The following is an 18,433-nucleotide window of genomic DNA, read 5'->3' as shown; positions in this document are numbered from 1 at the left end:
GCGAGGAAAAAGGGGAGCAGAAAGCTGTCTATTATGTAAGCAAGACTTTGGCTAACGCAGAAACAAGGTACCTACCACTGGAAAAATTAATGCTAGCCTTGGTAATGGCCTCAAAGAAACTAAGCCATTACTTCCAAGCACACAAGATTGTGGTTCTAACAGAGCACCCATTGAAGTCCTTATTACATCAAGGAGACTTAACAGGAAGGATAGCAAAATGGGCAGTAACACTGGGACAGTTTGACCTAGAATTCAGGCCAAGAACAGCAATAAAGGGCCAAGTTTTGGCCGACTTCGTCGCAGAACTCACACCTGAAGCCATCGCACCTCAGGCTCCGTCGAGCCGAGATGAGCATCACCCCGACAAACAAAAAGAAACCCAGACAAAGACAAAACAGCAAGAGAAAGAAAGGCTCAGACCATGCAGCATCTACATCGGCGATTCGTTCAGACTATATGTCGATGGAAGTTCAAACCGCCAGGGAGCAAGAGCAGGAGTACTGCTGATATCTCCAGATGGAGAGATTGTGGAACAATCCATCCGACTGGGGTTCAAAGCCTCCAATAACGAAGCAGAATACGAGGCATTAATTGCAGGACTAAAACTAGCAGCAGCAGCAGAGGCAGACGAGGTAATTGTTTTTTGTGATTCGCAATTAATTGTTAACCAGTCAACAGGAGAATTTGCAGCCAGAGACGAAAGAATGTCGGCATATGCAAAGGAAGTCATCCGACTGGCGGCCCTATTTCAGAACTGCAGATTACTCCAAGTCAGCCGAGATGACAACACCCACGCCGACGCATTAGCCAACCTGGCCAGTTCAATTCAAACTGGAAAAACAAGGACAATTATGATCGACTACATGTCGGCCCCGAGTATAGATAAACAGAGCACCGATCAAGAAACAATGTGCGTGGGCCTTGGACCAAGCTGGATGGATGCAATCATTGCGTTCCTAAAAGAGGGGAAGCTGCCAGAAGACCACAAAGAAGCATATAAAATTAGGCTGAAATCCACCAGATTCAGCCTAACAGCGGAAGGCCATCTTTACAGGAGGTCCTTCACTGGACCACTTTTAAGGTGCGTACACCCTTTGCAGGTTGAAGATTTTCTTTATGAGATCCATGAAGGAATTTGTGGAAGCCATGCCGGGGGCAGATCGTTAGTCCATAGGGTCATTACCCAGGGGTATTGGTGGCCCTACATGCAAAAGGATGCCGAAGCCTATGTAAAGAGATGTGAGCAATGTCAAAGGTTTGCACCTTTGATACATCAGCCAGCTGCCGACCTAAACCCAGTATCCAGCCCCTGGCCGTTTGCCCAATGGGGCATGGATCTGGTGGGACAACTTCCCCAGGCAACTGGGCAAAGAAAATATTTACTGGTAGCAACGGACTACTTCACAAAATGGATAGAGGCAGAACCTCTTGCCAAAATCCGAGATGTGGATGTCAAGAATTTTATTTGGCGAAACATAATCACCAGATTCGGGATCCCAAGAGCAATAGTTGCCGACAACGGAACACAGTTCGACAGCAAACTTATCAAAAACTTCTGTGCGAAATTCAAGATCAAAAACTATTTCTCAACTCCAAGTTTTCCTCAAAGTAATGGACAAGCAGAGGCGTCCAACAAAGTTATCCTGGATGGGATAAAGAAGAGGCTCCAAGCAGCAAAGGGAAAGTGGGTGGACGAGCTGCCCAACGTACTTTGGGCATATCGGACCACGCCGAGAAGATCAACGGGAGAATCCCCTTTTGCCATGGCCTATGGCGCAGAAGCAGTCATCCCATTGGAGATCGGCATCCCAGGGATCAGAACCCAGGGAGTAGAGAATGGCACCAATGACATACTCTTAGCCCGAGACCTGGATCTACTGGAAGAACGAAGAGAGAAGGCTGCAATTCAGCTTGCAGTATACCAGCAACAGCTTGCCAGAGCTTACAACAAGAAGGTTAATCCAAGGGATTTTCAAGTCGGCGACTTAGTCCTAAGAAAAGTCGTCGGAAACAAGAAGGATCCCAGGGAAGGCAAGCTTGGCCCGAACTGGGAAGGACCCTACAGAGTTACTTCAGTATTGGGCAATGGAGCATATCGGCTTGAAGACAATGAGGGCAAAGCACTACCCAGACCTTGGAATACTTGTAACTTGAAATTCTTCTATCATTAGATAAACATCATTGTTTGGCCGATATTATCAATAAAGTCTTTTCAGAATTCTCTCAACACGTATGATTAATGGTTATTGAAGACATATCAAACTCAGGCAAGTTAAGCCGATATTATTCCTTGATCCACTTGTTGAAATTTGTAGCAATTTACAAGTTGGAATCAAGCTGATTCCTTATCTTCACTTGTTGAAATTTGTAGCAATTTACAAGTTGAAGTTAAGCCGATATAATTCCTTGATCCACTTGTTGAAATTTGTAGCAATTTACAAGTTGGAATCAAGCTGATTCCTTATCTTCACTTGTTGAAATTTGTAGCAATTTACAAGTTGAAGTTAAGCCGATATAATTCCTTGATCCACTTGTTGAAATTTGTAGCAATTTACAAGTTGGAATCAAGCTGATTCCTTATCTTCACTTGTTGAAATTTGTAGCAATTTACAAGTTGAAGTTAAGCCGATATAATTCCTTGATCCACTTGTTGAAATTTGTAGCAATTTACAAGTTGGAATCAAGCTGATTCCTTATCTTCACTTGTTGAAATTTGTAGCAATTTACAAGTTGAAGTTAAGCCGATATTATTCATTGATCCACTTGTTGAAATTTGTAGCAATTTACAAGTTGGAATCAAGCTGATTCCTTATCTTCACTTGTTGAAATTTGTAGCAATTTACAAGTTGAAGTTAAGCCGATATTATTCCTTGATCCACTTGTTGAAATTTGTAGCAATTTACAAGTTGGAATCAAGCTGATTCCTTATCTTCACTTGTTGAAATTTGTAGCAATTTACAAGTTGAAGTTAAGCCGATGTTATTCATTGATCCACTTGTTGAAATTTGTAGCAATTTACAAGTTGGAATCAAGCTGATTCCCTACCTTCACTTGTTGAAATTTGTAGCAATTTACAAGTCGAAGATAGGCCGAGGTTATTGCGTAAGTTCTCATAGCAATATGTGGGTTGTCTGAACCCTAGAGAAGATGCTTAACACTTGTTGAAAGTTGTAGCCATTTACAAGGTTATGTTAAGCCGACGTATGATCACCCGCTGAGGTATACAGAAAATTAACGGGTCGATGCAAAGGTTAAGTATATTATTTGAACACTTGTTGAAATTTGTAGCAATTTACAAGTAGGTTAGAACGAAATCATTGTTTAAATACTTATTGAAAACTTAAAAGATGGCAAAAGTATACATTGAGTAGTATATGTTTAGTTCTTGACAGAATTTATACAAAGTTTGCAGGACAGTTTCTTGCCAAAGTAAAAGCCTTACAGTTATACCCAGGGTATGTAGCCCCGAGAAGATTGCACAAAGAAAGCATGCAAAAATTTCTAAGTATAGAACTATGCAGAAGCAAGCAACAGAACATCACAAGATCAAAAATATCCATCGCAAGAACAGTTGCAATTACATACTGAAAAAGGCACATCGGCCATAAGAAGGAACGTACATTGTTCAGGAATTAAAAGAAAAAACAAAGTCCAAAATCCAGAAAAGAAAGAAGGGAAAATCAAGACTCTTGAACATCAGCAGCAGCAGAAACTGGAACCTCGGATGATTCAGCTGGAATATCCTCGGCCACCTTCTCCGCCCGTATTTCGGCATCTATCTCTGCTAAAGTTGTGTCAAGACTTCTGTCAGTCAGAAGAAGGTCAGATGATGGACACCCCTGAACAGGTTCCCTGGGCACTTCCTCAGCCTCATCACCCACTTCATCTTGAGTTAAGTCTAAAATTTGCTCAGCTGGAAAGGACTTGGCCTCAGTAGCGCCCTTGGGTTTTCTCACCAAGGCTTCACCTTCATCTTTCTCTTCATCTTCACCCTCAGCTTCTACCTCGGTCTCTGATTCATCCTCAGCTTGACTTGGAGGAAGAAATGGTAGAAGATTAGCATCAACTTGGCGCAATGGCGAGTCAGCAGGGAGATCAAGCTTCTTTATCAGGGACATCCAACCAAGGGAAAATCCCCTGTTGCATGCCTGCCTGACTTGAAGTTTGTATTCTTCTGCAACGTCGGCCATGCCTTGAGCATAGGCCTTTTCATCGGCCTCCTTGACTTCGGCCTCCTTGGTGGCCAGAGCTTGTTGAAGTTCTTTTTGCGCTTGGACCTTCTGAGCCTCGGCCTCCCTTTTCTCGGCTTCAGCTACTTTTTTAACGGCCTCAGCAGCTTCGGCCTTTTCAAGAGCTAAGGTTTGGTTCTTCGTTGCAGCCTCGGCTTGATCCTCTAGTTTTTTCATTTTTACTTCAAGGGCCCTTAATTCTCTCTTCATTGAAGTTGCTTCCCTCTTCATATCAACCAATCTTTGACGATTCTCAAAGGATTGCATTGAAAATGAATGGGCATGTTGGATAGCCTGAATGAAAACAAGAGTATCAGAAAGTGTTCTCAGAAAGAAACAGAAAGAAAAAACACAAAAACAAATAGAAATACTTACTTGGGCAGAGTGTTGGAGCATCAGAGCGTAATTTTCATACTCACTGAACTTGGCATTTCGCTCCAAATCATTCGGTAGAAGAAGAGCGGTACTAAGGGCGACAGCAACGTTGATATCATCAGTACTTTCACTAGCCATGATAGGCCTGTCCTCTAGAGATAGATCAGGGGCCCATGGGACGTCGGGCTTCTTTGAAGCCGAGGTCGTCGCAGACGATGACCTTGGCCTCTTTGTTTGTGTAGATCCTGAGGGTTGGCCCTCAGCAGACCTTTTGGTTGAAGTAGAGGTCGATTTTTTGCTTTCAGCTAGCTTCGAAATCGGCAGAGCATCCTCAGCCTCGGCGTCTGTAGCCTTGGCCTTAGGCTGAGCCTTTTTTACTCTCTTTTGTTTGGGAGGGAGCGTTGATTGCGCCGGTGCGGCTTCGGCATCAGTTGGAATATCGGCGAGAAGGTCTTGGACGACAGGCCTCGGACGAACCATCTCGGCAGTCTTTACTAGCCTTCGTCGGCGTTTACGTTCAGGAATTGGTATTAAGAAGGGAGCCGAAGTTGATGGAAGATCGGCTGGGTCAGATGTGGACTCTTGATCTGTCCGAGATGTAGAAGCAGTTAAGGTTGTGGCTGTTGGTGGAGAGAGACTCTTCTTCCTTTTTCGAGGGACGTCGGGCAAAATGGATCTGTGTGTGGGGACAAAGTTTAATAATACTGGGGCTTTTCGTTTAAGGATTGGAAGACCAAGAAGTGTTCTCAGATCTGGTCCTGGGAAGAAGGATTGGCGAAAATTTTTCGGTGGTTGATGAAGATCTGCAAAGAATCAGACGTCAGAAACAACAAAAGTATTTAAGTGTTGAATAAAAACAACTAAGTGTTGACTCAGGGCTCTTACTCTTGCCCTCTGTAAGTGTTCGAGGAAGAGGGTAAAGGTGGACATCTTCATCTGGGCCAAATTCCCAATTTCCAGAGGCAATAAGATAGTCATCTCCAGCCCCCTTGTTGGAGTCTGGAAGGTCGGCTATAATCTTGTACTGAGTGGATCTCGGCTTAAGGTAATATACAAAACCCCTATCCTTCAGATCAAGAGGGCACATGGTATAACAATATTGAAGGTCGGCGAGGGTGATTCTGAGGTTTTCTTGCCTAGCTAAGGCTATAATACCATTAATTATCCTATAGGAATTGATAGTAAGTTGCATGGGGTTTAGCTTATAGAAATAGAGAACTTGACGAAAAAGGGGATCGAGTGGAAGCCGAAGTCCACATTCGATAAAAGCAACTACTGGAAAAGGCATTGTATGGTCTGTAGGTGCGATAGTGTCATTATCCCCAGCCAGCTTAAGATGAACGTCGGCTGGGATAGAGAATTCTTGCCTAAAGTATTCAAGACTTGTTGGGGTATTTACCCTGTGCCTCCACATACCCATTGTGTCGGCCTAAATTAAGAGGAATATGTTTCAGAAGACAGGCGTTTTTAAGGTTTCCCTAAAGATTAAGGGTTCTACAGACAAATCCCAAATCTACGAACTATTAAGATAAAGATCGGAGGCACAGATCTGGGGCAGATACAAAAAAGAGAAAACAAAAACGAGGTTTCAGATTCAAGAACAGAGGTATAATTTTCAGAAACAATAGAGGTACAGGAAAAAATCAAGAACAGCGGCGAAAAGAATGATGGAAAAGCATAGAGGTTCAAAATATAGCCACAAAATTCAAAATACAAATAAATCCCAGACCTCGAGTAAGATCAGCAATGGCAACAGACTGACAATAGCGCATAAAGAGAATGAAAGAAATTAAAGGAAGGGGACTTACCAGGAGAAGTGAAGCCAAGGCAATACTCGTTGAATCCAGAAACCAGTTGCGACAGCAAAAAAGGCTTTGCAAGAAATACGGGACTAAGAACAGTTCCAGAGAAGAAATTAAAGCAATGGCAGATTTGAAGAGGAAGAACGAGCTTTCGGAAGAGAAAGAGTAAAGAAGATGAAAAGAAAAAGTGAAGAAAAGATAGAGGCAAAAGAAGTTTTGTCAAAAATTTGAAACGGCGGCAAAAATAGGGCAATTATTGCGCCTAGGGTAACGCACGCGTCAGACGGCGCAGACGAAACGAACAGACAGCTTCCAGGCGCGTCACTAACACGCTCCAATAAAGACGAAACACGTGGAAGGAACAGTTAGACGTGAATGACAGCTCATATGCATAGGGGAGTACGACCGAAGCTTCGTTCTCCGAAGAGAACACGTCGGCTGAAAGAAGATAACCTTGGCAAAGCAGTCTTCTTGAACCATTATTCAGAAAGGAAGAAAAAATTCGGAATAGGTTCCATCACCTCAGAATGCCGAGGTAATAGAACCTAGGGGGCAGTTGTGGGGACATATTTTTTGAATACCAACACGTGGCATGGTGACGCCGACGTGTCAGCCGAGGTGCCACGTGCCCTGGTAGTTAAGCCGAGGTAATCTCGGAGAAGCCGAGGTAATCTCGGATAAGCCGAGGTCATCTCCGAAGATGTTGGAGTCCGAAGATAAGGGACAAGAGTCCTAAGGCAAAGAGGGGACTTAGTTAAGATAAGGATAAAAGCTCTTAGGGAGTTTATCTCTATCTCTTAAAGAGTCCAGAGTAAGCACTAAGATTGGAGTTCATAGAAGTCGTACTTCTTGTTGGACTTGGATTGAGTATATTATAAAAGAGAGGCACCCCCGTGGGTCTAAGGTATGCAATTTATACTTTGAGTATTCAGTTTAATACTTGATTATCCTTGAGAATCATACTGACTTGATCGTCGGAGTGCCCCCGGGTGGAAGAACCACCGCCGGAGCTTTTCTTTTCTGTTACAGGTTGCTGGAGCCATCTATTCTGCCGGTGCTTAGCTGCTGATCACTAAACGGGCAGTGTGGTCAGATTTTTACCCACACACAACCCATAATCATTATACTCTTCCCTTACAAAAAAAATTTAAAAAGCCAAAAAACTCTTCCCAAACCAAACTTTTGATATAGATGTAGGAGGATCTGTTTGGGAAGTAAGAAGCTCCTTTGACATCTCTTCATTTGCAAATAATTCTCGATGTGAAAACACAGAGACAAAGGGCTGATCTTTGAATAGGAAAAAGAGTGGATTTGCAGGGTCCCAAATGAATTGGCTTATTCGAAAAAGGTCTTGTTCTTTGGAAGATCTATCTCGTGTCTGGTACTGCATGGTTCCACTCTGCAAGAACTCCGAATCATTCTCTTGAAGCTCATCCTCTTCATCATAAATGATCCGCTTGCCCCGAAATGACCTGGACCAATAGGGAAATCCCAATTCATTAATAGCTAAAAAAGTCAAAAAGTCAAAAAGTTAACCCACTTCTAATAATAATAATAATGTATAAACATGGTAAAAACACAAAACTTTATTGATATCATTTACTTGTTAAAATGTAACAAACATGTAGCAATTATTATCGCAAATGATACCTACAATTAAAGTGATTTTAGTTGAGATAAAAGATTCTTAGCTAGATATATGGTCAAACTAGTTAGGATAGAATTATAATAAGTATATTCGTAAAATGATAAGAATCTTACAAAAATTAAAAGGGACTAACACTGTGTTTTGAAATTTAGGAGAGAAAAGAAAAGAAATGATTAGTTAAGTAGTAAGAGAAAAGAAAAAAAAAATGATTGTAATTTCTCTTATTTTTGTTTAGATAAGGAAGAAATAAAAGAAAAGAAATGATTATAATTTCTCTCATTCTTGTTTGGTTAGATTTCATTAAGAGAAAAGAAAAGAAATTATTTTATGTTATATTACCAAAATAACCTTTTTATATTTTCAATTATTTTATTTCTTTTATTTTTATAAGGATAAAATTGGTATTATGAAAATAGTGGTTTCTTTTCTCTCTCAATCTCTCCACTTTTGAGTAGGGATGACAATGGATAACCTACCCTGTGGGTATCCATGGAGACCCAACCCAAATACATGGGCTTTCCCCTCTTTTTCTTATCCATTGGGTAGGGTAGGTGATATTCTTTAAATATCCACAGGGGATGGGTTGGGGATGGGTGCCCACTAATTTCCCCATATGTTTTTTTTTTTTTTTTTTTTTTTTTTTTTTTTTTTTTTTTTTTTTTTTAAGATTCACAACTAAAACTAAATATACATTCAATCTTTTTTCTTTTTTTTATTTATTTATTTTTTCAGGTTCACAACCATTTTTTTTTTTTTTTTTTTTTTTTTTTTTTTTTTAAGATCCACAACCAAAGCTAAATATACCTCCAATCTTTTTTTATTTTATTTTTAAGGTTCACAACCATTTTTTTTTTAATTTTTAAGATTCACAACAAAAGCTAAATATACATTTAGTTTTTTTCCTTTTTTTAATTTTTTTTAAGGTTCACAACCATTTTTTTTTTTTTTAAGATTCACAACCAAAGCTAAATATATATTTAATTTTTTCTTTCTTTTTTTTAAATTTTTTTTTAAGGTTCACAACCATTTTTTTTTTTTTTTTTAAGATTCACAACCAAAGCTATACATTCAATCTTATTTTATTTTATTTGGCTCAACAATAAAATCAAATACACATTAATTAACATTGTCACATTATTCTTGTCAAATTTTATGCATATCTAGAATTTTTTAAATTTATTTAAAAAAAATTAAGGACATTGTCTAGTGTAGGTTTCGGTTTGCTTTTCTATGTTATTTTATTTTGTTGTGTATTGTAATTTTCAGAATGGTTTGCTTGTTCTGAAATTTCAATTAACGAGTATGAATCTATTTGTTTTATGTTATCACACAATTTATACAACATATATATATATATATATATATATATATATATGAATGTATTTGAAAATAAGGAAATTGTAGAGAATCAAAACAAGCATGAGTTGTGATTGGTTAGAAATGATGGGTACATAGATTTATTTGCTAGAAAAATAAAAAGGGGATACAAAGTCATACTAAATAATTTTTTTTTAAATTAAAAGAATTTTTCTTAGTTATGAACAGATTTAACTGAAATCAGTTTGTTTCCCAATGTTATGCTTCATTTATTTAGATAGAAAATATTTTTTAATGAAAAATATTTTTTATAAAAAAAATTCAAAATATATTTTTTTATATTTGGTGGTGGTGGTGATGGAACGAAGGTGAAAGTAGAAATTGTTACATAGTGGTGGGGTGATGGCGGCAGTGATGATGGTAGTGGCTATGGTGATGGTAGTGTGACAGTGAAAGTGAGAATAGTGGTGATGGTGTTGTGAAATTAGTAAAAATTTAATTGAAAAAATATTTTTTGTTTTTTAAAAGTAACAAACAACAAAATTCGTGGGGGACTAAAGGAAGAAGATGGAGGATGGATTGGGTGTGGTAATGCATAGATATCTTAAAATGAGTGGTTCAGATTTGTTAAAGGTATAATTAGATTTTGGATAAATTAAAATGAATTGTTCAAATTTGCTAAGAGAAAGATGGTTTAATGTCTAAATTGTCCGTGGCTAACAATTCCTTGTTTATGCCCTGATGCAATTTAATATAAGTCTTATAACACTTTCTTCAAACAAACTTTTTGATTTTCTCAAAATTATATATTTGATTATTATAAAACAAACTTTTTAATTAATTAATTAATGTGTATTTGATTTTGTTGTTGAACCAAATAAAATAAAATAAGATTGAATGTATATTTAGCTTTTGCTGTGAACCTTAAAAAAATAAAAAATAAAATAAAAAAATAAGTTGTTAACATTAAATATATTAAAAAAGAAAGAAAAAAGATTGAAGGTATATTTAGCTAAAACCTTTATAAAAAAAAGACAAAAGAAAAACAAGAAGGTTGTTAACATTAAATATATTAAAAAAGAAAGAAAAAAGATTTAAGGTATATTTAACTTTTGTTGTGAACCTTAAATAAAAAATAAAATAAAAAAAAATTGTTAACATTAAATATATTAAAAAAGAAAGAAAAAAGATTGAAGGTATATTTAACTTTTGTTGTGAACCTTAAAAAAAAAAATAAATAAATAAAAAAAAAAATAAATAAATAAAAATTGTTAACATTAAATATATTAAAAAAGAAAGAAAAAAGATTGAAGGTATATTTAACTTTTGTTGTGAACCTTAAAAAAAAATAAAAAATAAAAAATAAAAAAAAATAAAAAAAAAAATTGTTGACATTAAATATATTTTAAAAAAAAGAAAAAAATTGAAGGTATATTTAGTTTTTGTTGTGAACATTAAAAAAAAAAAAAAAAAAAGTGGTTGTTAACATTAAATATAAAAAATAAAAATGGGGATTAAAGTGGGTTGGGGAAAATCCATACCCATTAAAAAATGGGGAGGGTGGTACCCATGGGGAATGGGGAATGGGGAATGAGGAAAATTTATTATAGGAGAATGGGGATGGAGAATTAATATCCACCCCATTGCCCCCCATTGCCATTCTTACTTTTGAGAAGATTGAAAATGTGACTTATAAGAGAAATGAGTTTCTCTTCATTTCTCTTAATTTCTTCCCATTTCTCTCTACTTAAGTTATCCAAACAAGTAAGATAAATACATATCTCTTCATTTATTTTCTTTTCTCTCCAAATCACTCAATCCAAACATAGCGTAAGCCTTTGTTTGGGAAGTGGGTTGACTTTTTGGCTTTTTAATTTTTTTAGCTATTTTAACTTGGAGCTAAAAAGCCTGGTTTAGGAAATGCTTTTGGTTTTTCTAGTTTTTTTTTTAGAGAAATAATGTAATGATTATGGATTAGATGTGATATTTTGTCTTATTGGGCTAAAATAGCTTATTTTGTCTTATATGACTATTTTAGTCCAAATCTTGCTTCCCAAACGGAGGCTAAGATGATTTGGTCATTTAATTCTTCATTTCGCTGTGACTTGAAAACGAACTTCCGTTTGGGAAGTGGGTTGACTTTTTAACTTTTTGATTTTTTGGCTATTTAGCCTGGGCTAAAAAGTTTGGTTTGAGAAGGACTTTTTAACTTTTTTTGTGAGAGAAGAGTGTAATGATTATGAGTTGGATGTGATGTTTTATTTTTTATGGCTAAAATAGTCTATTTTATCTTTTGTGGCTAAAATTAGGAGTGCAACTCGGGCGGGCTCAACCCGAGCAACCCGAACCCGAATTGAATTTAATATATTATATAAATTATATAATATATAATATATATAAATTAAGTAAAAGAGTTAGTCTTAATTTTTATTTTTTATTTATTTTTGGTTAGTCTTCTATTAAGTAAAAGAGTTAGTCTTAATTTTTATTTTTTATTTATTTTTTGTTAGTCTTCTATCATTAGATTAGCATCTTTTATGTCTACCCTTAGATCTACCTACAGGTTTCTGGACTCGGGCAATTCGGGTAATTCGGACAATTCGGGCTAACCCAAGCTCAAAATACAAAGCTCGGGCCGGGCTTGGGCAGCAATGCTCGGGTTCATGGTCGGGCTTGGGCGGGCTTGGGCACTGCCAAATACAATTCGGGTCGGGCTTGGACAGACCCCAACCCAACCGAACCCGCCCGAATTGCACCCCTAGTTAAAATAACCACTTTAACCCTTCCCAAACAACGCTTAAAATCACCGAAAGAATTTATTTTGCTGAAAATAAACCTTCGCTCATTTGGTATATTTACTCCCTGCTTAAAATCTTTCTTTAGTCGCTTTAAAAGGTTGTTAGAAAAGCTAAACAAGTTAGGAATATACCAAAATAAAAAAGTTTTTTTAGCATTATTTTTTTATAAGTTTATTTTTAGCCAATAAATTAGATGCAACAACAAGACAATGCTATATAATTTATAGAAAATAAAATTTTAAAGGAGAAAATGAGGTCCACGTTGGCTTAGGATACTGCAATGAAATATATATATATATGGTTTAATTAAGTTCATTTTTAATTTAAGTGAATATATAACAATTGATAGGATAGAATAACAAAAAAATAATTCACCCAACTAATTGTGACACAAGTTTAATTTAGTTTTATGTAGATTCATACAATAAAAAGTATTTCATCCTCAATAGTCAATACCATAAAAGTAGTGTATTAGGACTTGCTACCAAATTCCAATATTATAAGTGATAATTTGGGAGTTTGAGAGAAGAATAATCATCATTTGTTTGTTCAATGAAATTTGGGAATTGTAGTTGGTATATTAGAAAGTGGCCTATAATGGCGCTTAAGCCTCGTTTGGGAACAGATTTTTTTAGTAATTTTTTAATTTTTTGGCTAAAATGTAACGTAAAAAAAATTAGTATGTTTGGGATGACTTTTTGACTTTTTACGAAAAGATGTGTAAAAAGTAGAGAAAAAAAGAAATTTTGACTTTTTGGTATGAGTTGTTGGTTTTTTGATTTTTTTAGTAACTTTTTGACTTTTTGACTAACAGGGACACTTCCCAAACGAGTCCTTAGTTTCTCTTTATTTCTGTTTACGTCTTTTGTCTGTTTTTCAATTTTTGATGTACCCAAAAAAAAGAAAAAAAAAAGAAAAAAGAGAGAGTTGAAATCCTTGGGGACATGCTAAACATCCCACAAAAAAATTAACTATATATGGCTTAATTAATTTTATTTTTATATATCACTTAATTTAAAAATGAAAAAGGTGGAACTTAATACTTATGAAGAAATATACTAAAAAAATCAAAAGGGTAATGACATACAAAACCCATGCTCTAATCGGATGGTAACATCTCAACAAGCCACAGACTGTTGAATGTTGGGGAAATATCAATTGAGGATAAGTTTAAAAAAAATAAGATCAGTGATAAATTTTACGAACAGTAATAATTAAGATTTTAATTTTTTTTATAAATTTATAATTATTTTCTAAGATAATTGAATTGTAATTTTCTTGAATGTTTTATTCTGTCCATTGCTTTGGTTTTTAATCTTAAAATTGCATTTAAAAAAAGAAGAAGAAGATATTTTATTCATGATTGGTCATCCTCTTTCAATATCAAAAAATTAAAATTGATTTTTTTTTGTTATGTTTTACATCACCAACCACATGGATATTTATGATTTATTTATTATTTAGAAATAATCGTTAGTAAACGAATAATATATTGTCATATAGTCCAATAATATAAAATAGTAACAAAAACATAGAATATATAACAATTCTCAAAAAATAAATAGTGTGGTGAAAGTGAGGCACCGTTTGGAAAGTGGTTTTATGGACTTTTTTGGTTATTTTAGCCACAAAAAACAAAATACGCTATTTTAACCACAACAAACAAAACATCACATCCAATTCATAATTATTACACTATTCTCTCACAAAAAAAAATAAAAAAAGTCAAAAAATTAAAAAGCCCTTCACAAACCAAACTTTTTAACCCAGGCTAAAATAATTAAAAAAACCAAAAAACTAACCCATTTCCCAAACTAACCCTGAAATGAAGCTCACATTATTGGGATTTAGAAAATGTGAGTGTATATAATAAAAAGAACTATCTTCTCTCCCATTAAAGTAGTTAGGAGAAAATTTGTGTTGAAGATATAAAAATAAAATAAAAAATGTTAGTCTATATAAATAGAATTTAAATTATGTAAAAGTATTAAAAATATAGGTCAACACAATGGAATCTAATTATAGTGAAAATAATAAAAATATTTAAGATATTTATAGTGGACCTGTGTACCAACCTATACATATATTTGTAGTTTTTATAGATAGTAAATTACATTGACCTCAGTGGTGTGAAGAAAATGTAGTACGTCTTATAATTTTAGGTGTTGTTTGGGAAAGAGTTTATTTGGGCTGTTTTGATTCTTTGAGTCACAAAAGACAGAATAGGCTATTTGAGTCACAACAGATAAAACATCACATCCAACCCATAATCATTACACTCTTCTCTCACAAAAAAAGTCAAAAAAGCCAAAAAGCCCTTCCCAAACCAAGCTTTTGAGCCCAGACTCAAATAGTCAAAAAAGCCAAAAAATCAAAAAGCCAATCTACTTCCCAAACGGAGACTTAGTATAATTACACAGATATTCATTTTAGTAATATTAAAGAAATTAAAATTAATGTAGAATATGTAAAGACATAATAAAGATAAATAAAGTAAAAGATATATTTCAACTTGAACTAACAAATTAGTGCAAAAATGAGTTAAATGTTCTATGAATTAAAATATTAAGAGAATTTAATATAATTATGTTAATTTTTTTTTTCTCCTAAATCTCAATGAAGTCAATATAAAATAAACAATATGAATGGAAGGGAATCCCCTAACCCAAATTTCAATAAATGGTTTAAAAAAATAGAAATCACATACTACTAGCAATGATTAAAAAATTGGAAGCAAGATTAGTGCAAAAATAAGAAAGGGATCAATTAGCTGGATCACAGACTTTCAGTCTGTCAATGATTGTTGATTGAGCAAATCCAAAGCAATAGCCAATAGGTTGTAACTGGTGTTGGTTTTCTCTCTTTCTTTCATTCTTCTCTACTCCCACAGTTACCCCAGTCCAATCGAGTTAAGACGAAGTTTGGAAAAATTAAATAAGTGTATTTTTTGATTTTTTATGAAATATGGGTTGAATTTGGGTTGGATTTGAAGTGATATGTTAGAGAGGTGATGTGACTTAAATAAGATGATGTGACTTAAATAGAATAGTGACTTTTTGACTTTTTAGATTTTTTGAAAGATGCCAAACTTGTCTATCACAATTTTTTATAAAAAAATAAGTTACATAAATATATAATTCAAAAATAAAAATAAAATACAATTAAAGATAAGTTGTTAAATTTATGAAAATATTAAAAACAATCTTTAGAATTATTGTTAGTGTTAAAGATATGTAAGAATTATATTCAGATACATAAAAATATTTTGAATATATTAAAATTATAAATATTTTAATTTTTATGATTCTTAAAGACAGCTCTTAGAATTGTTATTAACAGAACCACCCATATAATTAAACCATTGTTATGGGTCTAATCTGCCTATGAGAAGAAGTGAGAACATTGGGACCTCAAACTCATAATGGTAGGCCACATTCACATGTGGGCAACAATTCGATGGATGAGAGAGAAATCTTCCAAGAGTTGGTAGGGTGGAACCATCTCTACAGGTTTGAGAAAGGAGTTGCCTGTCTACTGTCCACCTTTTTGCCAAGAGTGTGTAGCACAACATTTGGAAAAGGATATTTGTCTTTAATTGGACAAAGGAGTTTTATGTCTCCATCATTTTTTTTTTTTTTTTTTGGAAATCCAAATACTAATTTGTTCACCAAATACACTATTTCAGTCATCAAAAGAAAAAAGAAAAAAAAGAAAAGAAAAAGAAAGATAATTACTCACCTAAACTATACCTCTTGTTTTCAAAACTTTATTTTATCTAAATTTAAATCTCTCAACATTTTAAATGTCTCAATCTCATCCTTATATACAAGAAAAAATAAGAAGAAAGATAATCACTCACCTAAATACCTGTTGTTGTAGAGTGGTTTCAAAACTTTATTTTATCTTAATTTAAATCTCTCAACTTTTTATATGTCTCTATCTCATCCTTATAATATGGTCTTGTAAGAATAACAGCCAGGGTAGAAAAAGAGATATTTAGCCTCTGTTTGGTAAGATGGTTTTCAGGTTTTTTTGGCTATTTTAGCCACAAAAAATAAAATAGGCTATTTTAGCCATAACAAACAAAACATCACATCCAACCTATAATCATTACATTCTTCTCTCACAAAAAAAGTCAAAAAAGCCAAAAAGCCAAAAAGCCCTTCCCAAACCAAGCTTTTTAGCCCAGGCTAAAATAGCCAAAAAAGCCAAAAAGCCAAAAAGCCAACCTACTTCCCAAACCAAGCCTTAGAAGGAATGGTTGGATTGTGAGGGTGAGATTGCATCGTTTCGAATGTGGGTTAGTTTTTTGACTTTTTGACTATTTTAATTTGGGATTAAAATATTTCGTTTGAGATGAGCTTTTTGACTTTTGTCAGAGAAAAAATGAAATGATTATGGTTTAGATACGACATTTTGTCTTATTAATTTTTTAGTCTATTTTATTTTTTTATGGTTATTTTAGCCAAAAAAATCCTAAATTTTTTATTCCCAAACGAGAGCTAACAGCATCTCCAATGGAGCTCTCAAAACATTTGCCAAAGGTATAATATAGCAATAGTGATAAAAAATGGGTCTCCAATGACTTGCTATTTTACTTGTCAAAAATGACATATGCCATATCTGTTCTCAAATTTGACTAGTAAAATAGAAATTACCAAACATGCCACATCAGCAAATATGAACATATTTGTGACTCCAAATTCAATTGAAAAAAAAGAATTGAAACAGTAAAAAACCAAGTAATTTTTCAAATTTAATTTTTCAATTTAATTTTTCAAATTGAATTTTTTTTTTCTTCTAATTTTTCAATTTTTTTTTATTTTTTATATTTATCTAGTCAGGAATAATATAAATATATAATTTTTTTTATAAACAGTTAAAAAGATGTCATAAAAGACAAAAAATAAACAAAAAGAAAATCACAAAAAAACTTATATTCAAACAACACCTACAAATTTGGAGGGAAAGTTGGCTGAGAATTGCCAAAATAACAAGTGACCATTGAAGCACCATTGCCATAATTTGATAAAATAGTACTATTCATTGTCAAATTATAGCAATAGCAATAGTATTATAGCAATAACTATTGGAGATGCTCTAAAGTTGTTATTTTTGATTTTTTAGCTTGAATAATGTAAATTTATTTGAAGAATAACTTTGCTGAGAGAGGGAAGTACAATTTTAAAAGGATAATATTAGGAATACGAAATCTATAACCAAAATTTTTACCAAACTATAAATTTTAATAAAACATTTATTGTTTCTAGCATTTTTTATTTTAAAAGTCACAAGACAAGTTCATGTAATTAACCCTTTAACAAATAAAAGGATGTATTTTGTTCACAACTTTATGCAGGTCCCAATTTGTGCTCCTTTTATTTTTATTTATTTTTTACAGTAATACTATGGACTTAGACATAAAACTTAGAAATATTCCAGAATTTCACATGTTAGGTTAATTTCATATGTGAATCATATACTTTATCTATTCAATCTCTATTACCTAAACCCATTTCTGGATACATTCTGAGTCTCAAATTCTAGGATCCTAGTTTTTGGTTTTTTTAATAGTATTTTTAACATTATTGTTATAAATAAATTAAAAAAATTAATATATTTATTATTGAATAATTTTTACTATTTTTTGATTTTATCATCTCCTACTTAAAAATTCACAAAATAAATATGTAAATCTAAAATTTATTATTAGTAGAAAAACAATTAGGAGTTTAGATTAAGGAATGTTTTGAGAAAATGGTTAAAAGTTGATTTTTAATTTTTATTAAAATTTTTTAAAAAAATATAAAAAAAAATATAAGAAATAAGGTAAAAAATTAAAAATTGACTTTTAATTGACTTTTAAAAGAAGCCTAAGAGCATCCTAATAGAACCTCTAAATGTCATACTTACCTATTTTAAGGGATTAGTAGCTTCCTATATCCTTCTAATAAAGCCCTTAAACACTTTTCTAAAATAGGAATTGCTACAGTGACTCCCCATAGCTCCCTTATAATTTTAATTTTATTTTATTTAGGAATTGCAATACACATTTATGATTTTTATTTTTTAAAAATTTATAATTAAAAATTATATTTTAATAAAATAGAGAAAAAATAAGGAGTTTGTTAATAGAATAAGAAAATAATAGAGAGTTTATTGACAGAAATAAATGAAAAAATAATACTTAAAATAAAAAATAAATTTTTAATAATATTTTAAGATAAAATTTAGATAACCTGATAGAGACGCTATAAGTTAACC

The 18,433-nt window shown here is 33.5% G+C and overlaps 1 protein-coding gene across 1 annotated transcript; it reads right to left on the bottom strand.

Moving 5' to 3' along the window:
- Positions 1-3,533: 3,533 nt before the first annotated feature.
- On the bottom strand, positions 3,534-7,514 carry LOC145813633 (uncharacterized). Its single transcript, XM_082909311.1, has 2 exons — positions 4,605-7,514; positions 3,534-4,523 (listed from the first exon to the last, which is right to left on the bottom strand). The coding sequence occupies exons 1-2, from the start codon at positions 5,082-5,084 to the stop codon at positions 3,681-3,683; spliced, it is 1,323 nt and encodes a 440-aa protein (XP_082765437.1). The 5' UTR covers positions 5,085-7,514; the 3' UTR covers positions 3,534-3,680.
- Between the last annotated feature and the right edge of the window lie 10,919 nt (positions 7,515-18,433).

The sequence above is a fragment of the Camellia sinensis genome, chromosome 15 (genome assembly GCF_055761805.1).
Source record: "Camellia sinensis isolate YWXY chromosome 15, ASM5576180v1, whole genome shotgun sequence".
In the NCBI taxonomy this organism is placed as follows: Eukaryota; Viridiplantae; Streptophyta; class Magnoliopsida; order Ericales; family Theaceae; genus Camellia; species Camellia sinensis.
This window is presented reverse-complemented; position numbering and strand designations above follow the sequence as displayed.

What these genes read in the sequence shown, in the direction of transcription:
- LOC145813633 (XM_082909311.1), bottom strand. Translation starts at nt 5,084, where the DNA reads ATGGTTCGTCCGAGGCCTGTCGTCCAAGACCTTCTCGCCGATATTCCA. An exon ending in TGCTCCAACACTCTGCCCAA is followed by an intron (nt 4,524 to 4,604) that starts GTAAGTATTTCT and finishes GTTTTCATTCAG; the next exon opens with GCTATCCAACATGCCCATTC.